Source organism: Rhinopithecus roxellana, chromosome 17 (genome assembly GCF_007565055.1).
Source record: "Rhinopithecus roxellana isolate Shanxi Qingling chromosome 17, ASM756505v1, whole genome shotgun sequence".
Taxonomy (NCBI): Eukaryota; Metazoa; Chordata; class Mammalia; order Primates; family Cercopithecidae; genus Rhinopithecus; species Rhinopithecus roxellana.
Window position 1 is genome coordinate 81,061,858 of NC_044565.1, and position 18,441 is coordinate 81,080,298.

Genomic DNA, 18,441 nt, shown 5'->3' on the forward strand with positions numbered 1-18,441 from the left:
TACTACAGATGAGAAAATGGAAGCCAAGAGAGGGGACCTGGCTTTCCTAAGGCCCCACAGTAAGAAGTCAGGGTTAGATCTCAGTCTAGCATTCTTCTATTCCCAGACTGCATGGGCCAGCAGGTACCCTGCCTTCCTGACTCTTAGAGGAACGCTTTTATTTAGTTCTACAGCGGGAAGCCTGATGAAAATGTTCACAGATTGCATTACCAAAAATCAAAATGGAAGACCCTCTGAAGAGCATTAAAGGCAGGAAATGGTGTGGGGCAGCGTGTGTGTACCCTGTTAGATCAACTTGTCTTCAGGTAAAGGAATCATTTTCCAGTGGCATCAGAGCAAGATGAAAAGAGCATAATCTGCACAGGGACTGACTGCCTTACAGCATATGCTTAAGCAGTCCCAGAATAGACTTCAAGTGAGGTTGTTCAGTGTCTTTCCTCGCATACTTTAAAAAATGCTGAAGAAGCCAGGTGTGGTGGTTCATGCCTGTAATCCCAGCACTTTGGGAGGCCCAGGTGGGCAAATCACTTTTACCCAGGAGTTCGAGATCAGGGCAACATGACCTGAGAAACATAGTGAAACTCCATGTCTACAAAAAAATACCTAGGAGGTGGAGGTTACAGTGAGCCAAGATTGTGCCACTGCATTCCAGCTTGGGTGACAGAGCAAGACTCTGTCTCAAAAAAAAAAAAAAAAATTCTGAAGAACAGGACTGCTATCTAACTACCTGGAACAAAGAAGTATGTAATTCAGTTTGGAGGCAGGGGGATGGAACACTTCTCTTCTATTTTTTTTTTTTTTTTTTTTTTTGAGACCGAGTCTCGCTGTGTGGGCAGTGGTGCCATCTCCACTCATTGCAAGCTCCGCCTCCTGGGTTCACGCCATTCTCCTGCCTCAGCCTCCCATGTAGCTGGGACTACAGGCGCCCGCCACCTCGCCCGGCTAATTTTTGTATTTTTAGTAGAGATGGGGTTTCACTGTGTTAGCCAGGATGGTCTCAATCTCCTGACCTCGTGATCCGCCCGTCTCGGCCTCCCAAAGTGTTGGGATTACAGGCGTGAGCCACCGCGCCCGGCCCTATTTTTTATTAACTTATTCCTGTCCCAACTTGTTCCAAACAAGGACATTGAAATAATGCAACAACAGATTGAGGAATCAAAAAATAGCTTCTTAGCAAAACCAGCCCCAGTGTGTTCTGGCCTCCTTATGGAATGTCTCTAGCCCTTTTCTCATTGTTCCAAACTTTTCAGATGTGGTAAAAACGTACTAATTGGTGGGGTTCAGTATGCCTTATCTCTAGGGAGGGCATGTATGAGATAAGCTGAAATTATAAAAGAAATAATCAAATTAATGATGAATTTACACTTTTCATTGATCAACAAAAATGTTGACTCTTTCCCATATCTAGGCTTCTGCTGCTGGACTTTGCGATAATAATCGGTTATAAGATGAGACTTGGCTGGGTGCAGTGGCTCATGCCTGTAATAATCCCAAGACTTTGGGAGGCCAAGGCAGGAGGATTGCTCGAGTGCAGGAGCTCGAGACCAGCCTGGGCAATACGGTGAAACCCTGTCTCTACACACACACACACACACACACACACACACACACACACAGGGCTGGGTCTGGTAGTGCATGCCTGTAGTCTCAACTACTCAGGCAGCTGAGGTGGCAAGATCGCTTGAGCCTGGGAGGTCAAGGCTGCAGTGAGCCATGATTGCACCACTGCCTGGGTGACAGAATGAGACCCCCTGTCTCAAAAACAAGATGATCCTTGGTTTAGCTGAGGAGAGACGAGATGACAGTTGAGGAGAATGGCCAAAGCAGGCTTCATGAAGGGTATGAGACATGAGTTGCCCTTTGAGGGTTGAGCAAGACTTGGTTGACAGAGAGCAGAGGGTTGTAGGACCAAGATCCCCAGGTAGGAATGCGTAAGGCCTGTGAGTGGACTAGTTCTGTAGGGGAAAGTGCTGTGGTTTTAGTACTCAGGGACCATCGCTGACCCCTGTCAAGTATGCACAGGCTGTGGGCTATTTTTCTAACTGAACTCATCGATTTTCAAGGCTTAACTATGATTTCCAACTTTTGAAGGCTTTGCTCACTGGGAGTCTTTGTTCACTGGGCAGTGGTGGGAAATTATAGTCATTCTGAAAATTGGATTGTACTCTTTTTCTCCTTTCTAGCTGTTCTGAAAGCGCCAAAGGCAGTTCCAAATTGGATGTCATTTCATTTGAACTATGAAAAAATTCTCCCAGGAGGGGCAGCAGTAACCTGGTTTCCCCTCTCACCTAAATTAAGCTTTGGTGACTGATGATCCATTTCACAAGGTACTACTAACTCAGCCACCTGGTTTAGATTTTGGGAGTCCTGCAACTGCCTCTGCTTTAGCAGAAGGAACGTTTCCTGAGGACTAAAGTTTTTCCATGTTAATGTGCTCCTCTGCAGATCGGGGCCATCTCTAGGACTGGAGGGAGTTGTCTCTGGAGCTCAGGGTTCTTTCCCTCCAGCGTCTCCCAGGACAGCGCTCTTGTCCTTCTTTGTCTTTCCTTCCTATCAGTTGGGACTTACTTAGTGAAAGTATAGTGACGGTCACTTTATTGTCTTTTGAAGTAGATATTTACATTGTACTGGGGCTCTCTGCCTCTTGCACAGTGTCTCTGGGAGGATTTTTGTTTTTTTTTTAGACAGGGGCTCACTCTGTCATCCAGGCTGGAGTGCAGTGGCACAATCATGACACACTACAGCCTTGACCTCCCGGGCTCAAGCGATCCTCCCACCTCAGCCTCCCACGTTGCTGGGACTACAGGTGCATGCCAACATGCCCGGCTAATTAAAAACAAAAAACAAAAAACAAAACAAAAAAACCAAACTTTTTGTAAACACAGGGTCTCACTATGTTGCCCAGACTGGTCTTGAACTCCTGGGCTCAAGTGACCCTCTTGCCTCGGCCTCTCAAAGTGCTGAAATTTATAGGCTTGAGCCACTGTGCCTGGCCTCCAGGAGGTTTTTAACTTCCACTCAGATGAATCCAGGGAGAGAATCTGTTTGAAAGTTTGAAAGATTAAAGACAGTCACATCAGGATAAGAAAAGAGATGAAGCATATCTTCCCTGACCAGACGCAGAGACCACGAGACATTCAGGCTCACAAAATCTGGTTCTGACACATTTAAGTATGCCAAGCATTAAAATGAGTCAGAAGAGCCCCTGGAAGTGACTTTCAGCCCTGATCTGAAACTTTTGAGAAGTTTTCATGTCTTCAATGAGGCGTTTTTAAACTTAAAATAATCTCTGGCCAGTGGTTGGTTTTGTGTGTGTGATAGCATGCTGATGTTGTTTTTTTCCTGATTGATGTAGACACATATTAATTCTACCAATTGACTCTATCCTGACTGAGCTTAGGTGAACAACGACAAAAATTAACATGCCAGTGGAGTGAGGATGGAAGGATCTTTGTTATTTCATTTCTGAGCCTTCTGTGCTCCTGAGCTATGGAATTACCTCCTCTGCATGCTTTGCTCCTGTTCTCACTGGCTCTGGGCACTTTGGGGCTGCTGGCCATGATGAACAGCACTACAGTTAGTTTTGGTGTGGGACCGTTCTCTAGGAGAGCCTACTCTCTCTTGGTGTTTCAAGCCAGGGAGTGGGAACAAGGGGATATATTTCTGCCAGTGGAACTTTGCTTGTTAAAATAAAATAGGGCTTTTTTCCTAATAAAAATTATCTGCAAGCCAAACTCTCTGTATTTACCACTAAGTCTTTGTTGTTGATGTGAAGCAAGTTGTAGTAAAAAGCATGTTTCTCTGGTAGTCTATCGCATGAGAATTCAGGTCACTTCCACAAATATTTGTTGAGAGTATGTTGAGAATGGTGCCAGGGGCTGGAGACAGAAAGATGAATAAAACTCCCTGTGTACTCCCTAATTGCTCACAGTCTGGGGAGGGGACAGCCATGCAGGCAGTTAACTAAGGAGGGGTGATGGCCTTGTGCCCTGGTTCAGTGGCAGGAGCCACCCTGTTTCTAGCAGCACCTATATTTGAGAAAGGGTCACGTAAGGGGCTGACTTGAGCACCAGGGACCATTTTCAAAATAAGGCCACTTATTGTTTGAGATGTCTGGTGACCAAGTCCTATTTTAATTCTTTTATTTATTTCATTTTTAAATTATTTTTAAATTTTTTTTTGAGACCAGGTCTCACTCTGCCACCCGGGCTGGAGTGCAGTGGCTCTATCATGGCTCACTGCAGCTTTGACTTCCTGGGTTCAGGTAATTCTCCCACCTCAGTCTTCCAAGTGGCTGGAATTACAGGAGTGCACCACCACGACTGGCTAATTTCTTTTTTTTTTTTAATTTTTTAATTTTTTTATTTTTTGTAGAGACAGGGTTTTGCTATGTTGCTCAGGCTGGTCTCAGACTTCTGGGCTGAAGCTAACTGCCTGCCTTGGCCTCCAAAAGTGCTGAGATTACAGGCATGAGTCACTGTGCCAGACCCCTATTTTAATTTTAATTCTTTAATTTATTGCCTTTGCCACTTTAAATTGCTATGTATTCAAAGATTTGTTGTTGTTGTTGTTTGGTTGTGGGCATAAAAAGCTACATTTTCATTGAGGTATCCTAGTTTTAAACACTTGTGTATTTACATATTGTGAGAATTGTCTTATCTCCTTACCATTTTGCTTCTAAGGGTCACACTGTACTCTTTGTTTTCTTGCGTTACATTTATTAATTAATTTTTATTTTCTAGAACAAGCTTTGCTGATCATAGTGTTATATTTTTGTTTTCTGACATTTTATTTAGAATATGTTTATTTATTTATTTAGGCTATCCTAGAGTTGGTCTTAGAACCTCATAGAATAAATTTAGCTATTTACATACATCCTATTCTATAGCATAGATTAAATAACACAGACACTGTTATTTATAGGACCTTCCTGTGATATGATGCTGAATCACTTCTTATTGGGGAGTAGATATTTGACCTTCCCTTTTAATATTTTCTGCAGATAGTTGTTCTGGATAAAAACATTTCTACTGTTTTTAAAACAAATTTCAATAATGTATGTTTTCCTCAAAAATTATCCATTTCATCTAGCTTTTAGAAATTATTGGCGGCCGAGTGTGGTGACTCATGCCTGTAATCCTAGCACTTTGGGAGGCCGAGGTGGGTGGATTGCCTGAGCTCAGGAGTTCGCGACCAGCCTGGGCAACACAGGTGAAACTGTGTCCTCTACTCAAATACAAAATAAATTAGCTGGGCATGGCAGCTTGTGCCTGTAGTCCCAGCTGCTTGGGAGGCTGAGGCAGAATTGCCTGAACCCGGGAGGCAGAGATTGCAGTGAGCAGAGATCATGCCATTGTACTCCAGCCTGGGCGACAGAGCAAGACTCCGTCAAAGAAAGAAAGAAAGAGAGAAAGAGAGAAAGAGAGAGAGAGAGAGAGAAAGAAAGAACGAACGAATGAACGAAAGAAAGGAAGGAAGAGAGAGAGGAAGGGAAGGAGGGAGGAAGGGAGGGAGGAAGGAAGGAAGGAAGGAAGGAAGGAAGGAAGGAAGGAAGGAAGGAAGGAAGGAAGGAAGGAAGGAATTGGCAACAAATATTGCATATCGAATTTTACAAATAATATTTCATATTCTCTGAATTGCTGGTTACATCCCTCTTTGTAGTCCTACTTGATATTATTTCTCTTTCTCTCAATCTCTCTCATCAGACCCGCCAAAACTTTTTTCCTTGTATCAGTCCATTCAACCTGTTTACTCAGATGGCTATCAGAGCCCACACAGGAATTGATACCTTTTTTAAATGACAATGGTACCTTAAAGTGGTACCTTAAATTACAGTACTTTGGAATACTGTGGCATGAAGCAGTTTATTTAAAGATAGAGAATCATAGAAAGACTACTGGTCTTACTTGAAGCAACTTCCAGTGTAACTCTGGGCAAATAGTTTGTACAAGCTATGGCTTCCTCGGGTATAAAATGAATGGAACATGTGCTGGTCCACCGCACAGCATTGCTGTAGTGATCAAGTGAGATAACGTACATGAGAGTGCTTTGAAAACTATGAAGCATGAACAAACAGGGTGTTACTGTCACAAAATAATGTTGCTTTTAGGTGCTATAGAAAAAAAAAAAGGAAACAGCCCTTTTCATAATGTTTAAAGCATTTTTTCTACACCACAAAGATTATATAGACTCTCTTCTTGAAAAAGTCTGCAGGATTTGTCCTGATGAATTATTTTAGTTTCAGGGGAAAGTATTTCCTCATCACCCTCCCACCAGCATAAAAAGTTCTCATTCTACTAAATTAGAACTGTGCACTAAAGACCCATTCAATAAAGGGCACTGAAATGGAAATTAACTCAAGTCTGCTTTCAATTAATTTGAATTCCCCAAAGTGCCAAACTTTCCTTTTCTGTCACAGCAGTAATTGGAAAGTAATAGACAATCCTCAGTTTTTGTGGTCTTATGTGTGTATGTGGGGAGGAGGATACACATTCTAGGTCAGTCTAGGGGAGGGTCAGGAGACTTTTCAATATTCTTTAGGTTTCTGTTAACTTATTATTTTAAAATTTTTTTCTGAATTAATTTTACAAAAATATGGCTATAACTTCTTATCGTTTCAACATTCTTATTTCTCTATATCAATGATTTTAGAACCTTTGTTTTTAAACAGCAGAAACTGATCTTCAAAGGAAATCCTTTCCCACCAGGCACTATGGCTCATGCCTGTAATTCCAGCACTTTGAGAGGCTGAGGCAGGAGGATTGCTTGAGCCCAGGAGGTTGAGGCTGCAGTGAGCCATGATCCTGCCACTGTACTTCAGCCTGGGTGACAGATTGAGACCCTGTCTCAAAAAAAATAAAAATAAAAATAAAAACAGGAAATGCTTCCCCAAAAGCTGTAGTATGTGAATCAGAAAAGAACAGAGAGACTCTGGTTGAAGGGGGTAAGAAGGGGGATCCAGAACCCCACCAGCTTGGTGGCTTCCTCTCTCCACTCAAGACAGACTCAAGAAAGCCTGAGGGCTTCAAAAAATATAAACTGAAAACCATTGCTTTGTATCATGATAGGCATGATATAGAGACCAACAGGCTCTTTCCAGAAACTTAACATTATTTTCCTTAGTGTTTGCCAAGGCCTGAATGGGTGTTTTTAGAGGTTAGCACTGCAACCGTAGAGATGGAAAGAAAGGAGGAAGGTCAGGGAGGAATAGGAGCCACATTAACTTGGTGAGAGGCATGCGGCAGCATCTGATGGTTATTTATTCAAAGGCAGGCAGTGCTTCAAGGGTTATCAAGGGCAGCGTGAAGAATTACTAGGCTCAGAGTGAGGGATTCCCAGTACAAAATGAAGAGCAGACTGCAAGTGAGATCTCAAAGGGACTGTCATAATCATAGCAAGGCTTTTTTCAGAATAAGTCATATTACCTGTCTGTGTAATCCTGTTATTAACCTCCCTTTTAAACTGTACCCTTTAATACATATTCATTATCACAATCATTCTCGTCAACCTAGAAATTCTGTTCTGGAAACTCAGCTTAAGAAAAGATGTCCTAAATATGAAGAAAAAGGACTCTATTCCTTTTTATATCCACTTATTATCGTAAAAAACAGAAAAATACCCTAATAATTGGGGGAGGGAAAGAAAACAATGACACATTTTGTCAAGCAACTATTTCTTAGTCAATAAATATAATGATTGTGAAACTATTTGGAGAAAGCCAGGTGTAATAAATGAAAGAACCAGTTCCAGGGCCGGGCGCGGTGGCTCAAGCCTGTAATCCCAGCACTTTGGGAGGCCGAGACGGGCGGATCGCGAGGTCAGGAGATCAAGACCATCCTGGCTAACATGGTGAAACCCCGTCTCTACCAAAAAATACAAAAAACTAGCCGGGCGAGGTGGTTGGCACCTGTAGTCCCAGCTACTCGGGAGGCTGAGGCAGGAGAATGGCGTAAACCCGGGAGGCGGAGGTTGTCGTGAGCTGAGATCCGGCCACTGCACTCCAGCCTGGGTGACAGAGCGAGACTCTGTCTCAATAAAAAAAAAAAAAGAAAGAAAGAACCAGTTCTGAAATCATGTGGATGTACCTGAATTACATTTCTGGCTCTCTTTGCCATGATCCTGGGCATATTATTACCTCATTTTCCCAAGCCTCAGTATTCTCATCTGGAAAATGAGGATAATGATATATCCTCAACAGAATCAATATGAGATTTAATTAAATGAGACAATAGAAATAAAATATGAAGCATCATGTTTGGTACATAGCAGCTGTTCAACAAATGTTCCTTCTCTCTCCACCATTCCTTACATAGCATATGGGAAAATGCTTATGCTCTGTCAACAAATTTTTCTTTCTTTTTTTTTTTTGAGATAGGATCTTGCTCTGTCACTCAGGCTGGAGTGCAGTAGTGCGAGCCTAGCTCACTGCGGCCTTGAACTGCTGGGCTCAAATGATCCTTCCACCACAGCCTCCCAAGTAGCTGAGACTACAGGCTCTGTCAAAAAATTTGACGAACTTAAGGAAATCTGTAGTTTCCTAGGAAAATATAAATGACTAACTAGTTGAAAAGCTGCCTAGATAAATTTCTTTTGAAGAAACAGAAAAGGGCTTGAAGATCTGACTACTTTTTAAAAAGGGTACCAAGATCAAATGGTTTCATAGCTATGCTCTATTGTCTTTTAAAGAACTGATAATTCCAATGTAATTGAAGTTTTTATAGATTATAGAAAAAGATGGAAAACTTCCAATTCATTATGGCTAACATAAGCTTAATGACAAAATAAAATAGAATAAAAACCAAAAACTATCTACCAGCTGGGTGAGGTGGCTCATGCCTGTAATCCCACCGCTTTGTGACAGACCAAAGTGGGTGGGTCACTTGAGGCCAGGAGTTTGAGACCAGCCTGGCCAACATGGCAAAAACCCGTCTATACTAAAAATACAAAAAATGTGCTGGGTGTGGTGGCTCATGCCTGTAATCCTAGCTACTCAGGAGGCCGAGGCACGAGAATCACTTGAACCCAGGAGGTGGAGGTTACAGTGAGCCAAGATCGTGCCACTGCACTGGGGGACAGAGTAAGACTCTGTCTCAGAAAAAAAAAAAGAATATTTTAATAGCAAAAGTGACCACAAAGTCAAAAGACAAAAAGATAAATGGGAAAAAACATTGCGTATAACAAATAAACAGTTAATACATGTTATTTAGAAGCTCTCACTATTTGGTACAAAAAAAAAGGCTGATAACCCAAAAGAAAATTAGGCAAATCAGAGGACTAGATAACTGACAGACGAGCAAATCTTAATGTATAGTAAGTATACGACACAGAGGTGCTCAGTAGCACCAGCAATCAGCAAAAGTAGCTATAAACTATCACCTGTCACCCATCTGACTGACAAGAACTAAAAAGTGTTAACATCCACTATTGGCTGGAATGCAGGAGAAAGGCATTTAGGCAATAAATATTCCTGGGGGAAATGAGAATAGTTATAGCCTTTTTGGAAAGCAGCCTAGCCACATCTATGGAAACTCCACATAAATAAAAGCACCAATATGTAAAGCTCTGTGTACCAAGATGTTCGTTGTGGCATTGTTTGCAGTGGCAAAATAATGGACATAAAGGGAATGTTCATCAGTGGAGAAATGGTTAACACAGTCATTTGTACCATGGAATATTATGCAGTCATTATAAGTAATTTCTTAGGGCCAAGCATGGTGGCTCACACCTGTAATCCCAGCACTTTGGGAGGCTGAGCCAAGCAAATCACGTGAAGTCGCGAGTTCAAGACTAGCCTGACCAACATGGTGAAACCAGCCCCTACTAAAAATACAAAAATTAGCCAGGCATGGTGGCGCACATCTGTAATCCCAGCTTGAAACTGGGAGGCGGAGGTTGCAGTGAGCCGAGATCTCACCACTGCACTCTAGCCTGGGCAACAGTGAGACTCCATCTCAAAAAAAAAAAAAAGTAATTTCTTAGATGTATAACAATTAACTTGGAGAGATTGCCACAGTGTATTACTTGAGAGTAAGATACAGAGAAGTACAATATGTAAACCTACAATGACAACCCCACTCCATATATGTATATTCCGTATATGACTGTATGCGATTATATGAGGATGGATAAAAGAATGAAAGAATACCAAAGATTATTAACATCAGTTGGGATTGGGGAGGAACACTTTTACCTCTGCTCAAAAAGCCACAATAAAAACAGTATAAATAATAATGGTCCAATTTTTAAAAAAAAATTTTTTAAAGTTTATCTTCACTTATTTTATCTGTACAACAATAATCATCCCATGTTTATTTTATTTTTTCATTTAAGAGATGGGATCTTGCTATGCCTAGGCTGATCTTGAACTCCTGGCCTCAAGCAATCCTCCATCCTTGGCCACCCAAAGTGTTGGGATTACAGGCATGAGCCACTGCACACAGCCATGGTCCAATTTTTAAAAGAAAGTAAAATGTTTATGCTATAATATAGGTGGGAAAGGTAGTTACAAAATTTTAGGTAGGCTTCATTAATAATTATGTAAAATATTCTAGAGAAAAAATGTTAACAGGCAATACAAACAAGTGATCATGATAGCTGTTTAAGTAGAGACATTATAGTTGCTTTGTCCCCTATATACTTTCCAAATTTTCTCTCATGTAGGGTTTTGGTTTTTTGGCCTTTTTTTTTTTTTTTTTTTTTTGAGACAGAGTTTCGCTCTGTCCCTCAGGCTGGAGTGCAGTGGCGCGATCTTGGCTCACTGCAATCTCTGCCTCCCGGGTTCAAGCAATTCTCCTGAGTAGCTGGGATGACAAGTGTGTGCCACCACGCCTGGCTAATTTTTAAATTTTTAGTAGAGCGCAGTTTCACCATGTTGGCCAGGCTGGTCTTGAACTCCTGGCCTCAAGGTATCCACCTGCCTCGGCCTCCCAAAGTGCTGAGATTACAAGCGTGAGCCACCATAGCCTGGCCTCTAATGTAGGTTTGTTGCTTTTGTAATTTACTAAATAAAATTTCTAACTCACTATCCATCACACGTGTTTATTATGTGTCATGGTGGTTCATGCCTGTAATCCCAACACTCTGGGAGGACAAAGTGGAAGAATTGCTTGAGGCCAGGAGGTCAAGAACAATCTGGGCAATATGGGGAGATACTGTCTCTACAAAAAGTGGAAAGTTAGCCATGCGTGGTGGACATGCCTGTAGTCCGAGCTATTTGGGAGGCTGAGGCAAGTGGGTCCCTTAAGCCGAAGAATTCAAGGTTACATTGAGCTATGATCATGCCGTTGCACTCCAGCCTGGGAAAAGCAAGACTCTGTTTCTACAAAAAATAAAATAAAAGAAAGTCTTATGCCTTGAAATAAGTGGTCACATGTACATATGTGAGCATGTGAGCATGAGGATATTCTAGCTCAGAAAATGTGTAAGTTTTCATTTTACCTATGATATATGGGTTTTTTGTTTTTTGTTTTCAATTATTTGTAGATTAATGACTAAATCTCCAGGAAAAATCACCCACAAAAATCCCTTAAAGGTATGGCTTTGCATATTTAAAGATTTTCTTCCCCCAAATAGTAACAGAAATTGCTTCTAAAGACCATTTTTAAAGCTGGGTGGCTTTGGGCAGGCCACTTCTCTTCCCCTCCTTAGGTCTCATTTGCTTCTTTTATAAATGAATAACTTGGATAAAATAATATTCTTAGAGCCTCTTTGACGGTAATATTCTGCGATTTCATTATATTCATCCTTGAATGGATTAGATGTCAAGTAAATTAACAATTGCTAAGGAGAAGAAAGTTTTCATCTTAGAAATGTTTGTATCAGCTATGAAAAAAGATTGAAGATAGTTAGGGAAGATGCCTTAGCTTGCCATAACTTTCATGCTTACGTGAAAAATGTGCAAGAGTTTAAACAGCATATGGCTTTGACTTTGGGCCTTTCTTTATATTCGTCATTTATAACCATATAGCTATTTTCCAATGGCTTTTTACCTGTGTGTACCCTCCCACCCTGCCAACTTATTATTTTGCTTTATAAACCTCAGTATGTGAATAAAAAGTATTTTTGTTTTGGTTTGGATACACTCCATATTTTATAATAAAGTCTTATTTATTATTATTTTTTTTTGAGACAGAGTTTCGCTCTTGTTGCCCAGGCTGGAGTACAATGGGACGATCTCAGCTCACTGCAACCTCTGCCTCCCGGATTCAAGTGATTCTCCTGCCTCAGCCTCCTGAGTAGCTGGGATTACAGGCATGCGCCACCACGCCCAGTTAATTTTATATTTTTAGTAGAGACAGGGTTTCTCCATGTTGGTCAGGCTGGTCTGGAGCTCCTGACCTCAGGTGATCCACCCACCTTGGCCTGCCATTATAGGTGTGAGCCACCGCACCCGGCCTTTTTTTTTGAGACAGAGTCTTGCTACGTCACCCAGGCTGGAGTGCAGTGGTTGATCTCGGCTCACTGCAACCTCTGCCTCTCAGGTTCAAGTGATTCTCCTGCCTCAGCCTCCCGAGTAGCTGGGATTACAGGCACCTGCCACCATGCCAGACTGATTTTTGTATTTTTAGTAGAGACAGGGTTTCACCATGTTGGCCAGGCTGGTCTCGAACTACTGACCTCAAGTGATCTGCCCACCTCAGCCTCCTAAAATGCTGGAATTACAGGCATGAGCCACCACATCCAGCACATAATGAAGTCTTAAATCAGCTTTCTTCAGATATAATGTATGTAAGATAAAATGCACCCAATTAAAATATACATTCAATGAGTTTTGGCAAATTTGTGCACCCATACACCACTGACACAATTAAGCAGTAGAACATTTCTATCATCCAAAAAAGTTTCCTGTGCGGCCAGGCATAGTGGCTCATGACTGTAATCTCAGCACTTTGAGCTACTGAGGAAGGAGAGTTGCTTGAGCCCAGGAGTTCGTGACCAGCCTCGGTAACATAGTGAGACTCCTGTCTCTATGAAAATAAAAAAATTAGCCAAGCATAGTGACCTCCACCTGTAGTCCTACCTACTCAGGAGGCTGAGATGGGAGGATCACTTGAGCCCAGGAGTTCAAGGCTCCAGTGAGTCATCATAAGGCCACTGCACTGAAGCCTGGGCAAGAGTGAGACCTTGTCTCAAAAAAAAAAAAAAAAGAAAAAGGTTCCCCGTGCCTCTTCCCAGTTATCCCTCCACCTCCTGCTCTAGGCAACTGTTGACCTGCATTTTGTCACTATAGATTAGATTTGTCTATTCTAAGTGATGAACAAAGTTTAAACTTGTGTTTTCTTAATCTTGGATAGTGTTCGTATCTTTGTGTTGTTTCAATCAGGTTTCTTAGTTGTAAGCAACAGAAAACAATCTCTGGCTGATTTAAGCAGCAGAGGAATTTGTTGAAAGGAGATGGACAGCTCAGGGAATTGCTGGGAGGCTGGAGAATCGAGTTTGGGATTCTATGGCCAGCAGCAATGCCTAAATCACATAGTACAACTGTTCTAGTGAGGAAAGCACCGAAAGTAGCACCTGGAATTTCCTAATATGTTTGTAACAGATAATGGTCACCACCACTACCCTCACTACCACTGCTGTCTTAGAAGGTAGAAAGAATATCGAGTATCTGCCTTAGGAATTCTTTTTGCAACTGCCAGTGTTAATTGGGGTAGGTGCATCTGAGTGGTATGTCCTAGGCATGTATCTGTCATGCCTTAGCTGCAAAGAAGGCTAGAAGAACCTGGTGCTTTCAGCCTCTATAGTGGGAGGCATCTGATCAAGTCTCATAAGGCAGGGGAATTCTTCAAATTTAGGAAAGGGTTAAACTGCTCTATGGCTGAAAAGAGGGCCAGTATCCACAACACTGACTGTGTGCTAGACTGCATTCTGACTTTGCAGCTTCATGTCTAATGGTCACATCAGACATGGCCTGTTTGCTAAGCATTTCCTGGGTGCAAAGGAGTCTACCAGGTGCCGAAAGTGGGGACAAGGCTATCAAGGAACATACTATTTAATGGAATAGAAACAGATGTATTGGCCTTCATATCTGCTCAATTTTTTCTCCTTAAGATAATTTCCCTGGGGCTGGGTGTGGTGGCTCACACCTGTAATTCAGCACTTTGGGAGGCCATGGTTGGAGGATCACTTGAGCCTAGGAGTTTGAGACCAACCTGGGCAACATAGGGAGACCCCATCTCTACCAAAAAAAAAAAAAAAAAAATCCAGGTGTGATGGCATATGCCTGTGGTCCCAACTATTTGGGAGGCTGAGGTGGGAGGACCGCTTGAGCCCAGGAAGTCAAGGCAGCAGTGAGCCATGATTGCATCACTGCACTCTATCCTGGGTGAGAGAGCAAGACCCTGTGTGGAAAAAAAAGAAAAAAAAGAAAAAAAGAAAATTTCCTTAAACTATAACTTGCTAGTAAAATCAATGTCTTAATTAACTGATTTGATCCAAAAAAGAATGTAGCATATTGAAAAACTATCCTAAATTTGAATAATGAATTTCATGTGTATTCACAAAATGTATTTACCTTTACGCTAAATGTTTACTCAACTTAATATTTTTCCTCTTCTGAAATTGCATGTATCTCAAGCTGTGTTCCTTTCAATTTTTTTAAGTTAATATATGAAGTAAATCCAGTTTCTTTGACAGTTTTACCTGTTATCCTTTACTCTTGATTTGAATTGACAGGTGCAGGGAAGAGGAGGTGGCCTGAGGCAGGACGATGAGGATGCAATGTTGAAGAATAAGCTGGAGAAGAGAAGTAACCGGCACTATGGAAAAAACCAAAACAAAGCAAGGTCAGATTTTTCCCATGTCTTGTTTTAGGACTTAGGATTCAAGGAATGTAGGTTTTTGCTTTGTCTTACCACTGTCTCGAGACATGACAGTATGTTAACTATTTTCATTTCCCTATCATCATATAATGACTATGAAGAATATAGACTGGGCGCTGAAAAAATAGGAAATGCGATTAGAATTTGGTCTGTGTTGTTATTTTATTGTTCTTAGCAATAACTTTAGGGCTGCCTCAGAACAACATGCTGGGTAAGGTCAAGACACAGATTCAACTACTAGACATCTATCATCTTCTAGACTAGCCTAGAAACATAAGTGCTTTCTCTTTTAATCTTTACCATATAGAAACAACTATATAGAAGTAGATTCTGTTACCATCTCCAATTTATGGAAGAGGAAACAGTCATAGGGAAGTCAGGTGACAACTACAAAGTATCAAAGTTAGGTCTGGGATCTGTATCTTTCCTCTCAAGCCCTGATTCTTGCTATTATACTAGGCTGTTGGGACATAGTATGAAATTGTCTAAATAATCTTTACTCAAGCTTATGCAGAAAGTTTGGGTAACCTCAAATCATATGGATTTTATAGGGACAGCCTGCTGTATGTATAAATTCTGGGCCAAGGTTATATATTATTTATGGACTTAAATACTGAGGCTGGAGGGGTTTCCTGTACCAGCATGCCTTAGGAGAACAATATACACATCCACACAACCAAATGTTTGCAACCAGGGGCTTCCTCTATAAACTGCTTGATGCATATAACATGACACACTGGAGAAGAAGCTAAATGGATAAGCAACTAGCTGAATGTTTTACGTGGATTGCCTCATCTTTATGGCCAACCAATGTGGTTCTGAAAGTGCATTCTAGGCCAACCTCTTTTTCTCCCTAGGTTGTGAATGGTTTTCTTTTCCTTTCTCTTTTCTTTTCTTTTCTTTCTTTCTTTTTCTTTTTCTTTTCTTTTCTTTTCTTTTTTTTTTTTTTTTGTTTGTTTTTTGTTTTTTTTTTTTTGACAGAGTTTCGCTCTTGTTGCCCAGGCTGGAATGCAATGGCACAATCTTGGCTCACTGCAACCCCACCTCCCGGGTTCAAGCGATTCTCCTGCCTCAGCCTCCCGACTAACTGGGATTACAGGTGCCTGCCACCACACCCAGCTAATTTTTGTGTTTTTAGTAGAGACAGGGTTTCACTATGTTGGCCAAGCTGGTCTTGAACTCCTGACCTCAGGTGATCCACCCACCTTGGCCTCCCAAAGTGCTGGGATTAGAGGCGTGAGCCACCGTGCCTGGCCTGTGAATGGTTTTCTACAACCTACTACTTCCTCTGTGTGTGCCCTGTGTTTCCTGAAGTCTAGTATTATACATTACTGTTTTCTTCTGCCTGCATTTTTCCCAGAACCTTTCCATTGACAATTCCTTCTATCAGCCTCTTGCCCAGGAGGACAGCAAGATTCCCTTAGCTGAACTTGGCAGTGACAGCAGGGCAGAGTTCAGAAGTCTGGCAAAGATCAGAGTTGGGGGAAGTAGAGGATATTTTATGCAGGCTTGCTGAGATCAGTAAGTGCCTGGTGAAGAGCCGCCTTCCTGACTGTAGAACTGTTCCCGCAGGTCAATTTCAGTTAGCCTCAAGAACATAAGGGAGACACTTCCTGCAAATTCCTTTCTGGCTATTTAATAATCACACATCATTCAGTTTGGTTGAGAAACTTCCCTACTGTGGTAAAACGTGGTTTTCTATTGCAAGAGAATATCAGGTAGATAACAGTTTAGTGATTAGGATGTGTGAATACGGACACCACCTACTTCAGCTCATTTTTTGTTCCTCTGGAATCATCGTTTTCTCGTCATGCAGGCACAGATGTAGGATCCTGTAAGTTTCCTTACTCCCTGCATGTATCTGGAGAGGATAGGGACAGAATGAGTAGTGTTGATTGAACAAAGCTTTTTCTCCCTGCAGGAGAGAATGAACATATGCCGGTGAATAATCCTTCCACGCAGATTTACCAGGTAAAGACAAATCAATTGTTTCGAATGCTCCCATGTATAATAGTGATGACTGACTATTCTTTATGTGTAGATGTTTTTAGCACTCACAAGTGCTTCCACATATATCGTTGCACTTGTTCTCTTAACAGGACTGTGAGACAGGCACCTCAGTGGGTCTCGCCACTCGCAGTGCACTTTGGCGATAATGATTTTTTTTTTTTTGAGACAGGGTCTTGCTGTGTTGCCCAGTCTAGTCTTTAACTCCTGGGCTCAAGCTCAGCTTCCTGAGTAGCTGAGACTATATGTGAGCACCACTGTGCCTGGCTGAGAACTCATTATTGAAACACAAGTTATCCTGTTTATGAAATGCAGCACTATCACCCCCGGCTCAACTCTGCTTCTCTTGCTTGCTGCCCCCATCGCCATGGCCATTACACTGCAAGATAACATTTCCATCAGAGAGGAGAGGGCAAGATCTGTTTTTCTTACTTTTCTATTTTAGCAGGGAGAATTGAGAATGAAAAGGGGATTAACATTGCAAATGTTCAAATATCTGTACAGGAAAAACTTTCAAGCTCTTTTTAAACAATGGGAACAATTTGCTTTACAAGGAAGATGAAAGTTCTGCAAAACATCTTTGCAGTAAGAGTCATAGGAGATTGCTTTGGTCCTCTAAGTGGTATTCACTTGGCTTCTGTCTCCCAACTGTAAATTTAAAGTACATCTCTGTTCTTAAAAATCATGAAACTTTATTCTGACATAATTTGTAATATAAAAGCAGCTTGGGCTAGGGAAACCCATGCTCTTCTCCAGACTTCAGGCAGTGCTGCCTGGAATATGTGAAAAGGAAGAAAACATTGACAGAGCTTGGTGGGGGTTGGGAGAAAGGATGCTTTCAAAGTTGATCTAAGGTTTAAGCCCTGGTCACTAGGAAAAAGAGTACTCTCTCAAACAGAAATACAGGAGTCCAGAAGAGTAGATAGTTTAGGGGAAATGTTATTTAGATTTGTCTAGTTTAAGTGACGGTAAAGTGAAAATGACAACTAGTTCCCAGAATTATCATGTAAGAGATCTTTGCTATAGAACAAACTGGGGCAAATCAACACAGGATTATGGAAACATGATTTAACCATATTGCCCCTACACTCAGGCCAGCTACAGGATGAATGGGGGAAACAGCATCATTTCAATTGAATACACATTTATTGAGCAGTTACTATGTGCAAAGTCTACTGCTTAGCCTCATGGCAGATTAAACAGATGAAACAGACATTCTCATTGATTTTTCTGTGTCCACAACCTGAAAAACACATAGAATTATAGTTTTTACAAGGTAGGCTGTTGAAAGGATTGTGATAGAAGCATTGATAAAATTCTGTGGGGAAGGGATGAATTAGTATTGACTGGAGGATTTGATTTAGGTACTTAAGGACAAGTTGATCTTTTGACAAGTATGTATAGGTAAGGTTGTTTTGGGCAGGGAGACTAGCTTGAACAAAGGCCTAGAAGCAAAAAAAATGGGTCTTCACTCAGTGCTGCTTTGATGCCTCACTGGTCCAAGTCCTCCAGATGCTTTCCCTGTCCACCTCCCCTCCGTTCTCATCTGACCTGTGTATGACATTTGAATGAGTGTGAGTACCTCTTTAAAGTCAGGTATGATTTAAAGTCTATT

The 18,441-nt window shown here is 41.6% G+C and overlaps 1 protein-coding gene across 2 annotated transcripts in view; it reads left to right on the forward strand.

Annotated features, from left to right (window-relative positions):
* ARHGEF33 (Rho guanine nucleotide exchange factor 33) overlaps positions 1 to 18,441 on the forward strand; it is an 87,014-nt gene that overhangs the window by 15,229 nt on the left and 53,344 nt on the right. For both annotated transcript variants that reach the window (XM_030921432.1, XM_010364140.2), the window contains exons 3-4: positions 14,674 to 14,783; positions 16,741 to 16,790. In XM_030921432.1, coding sequence (XP_030777292.1) covers positions 14,759 to 14,783; positions 16,741 to 16,790 — 75 coding nt within the window. In that variant the 5' untranslated portion in view covers positions 14,674 to 14,758. The remainder of the gene's footprint in view (positions 1 to 14,673; positions 14,784 to 16,740; positions 16,791 to 18,441) is intronic.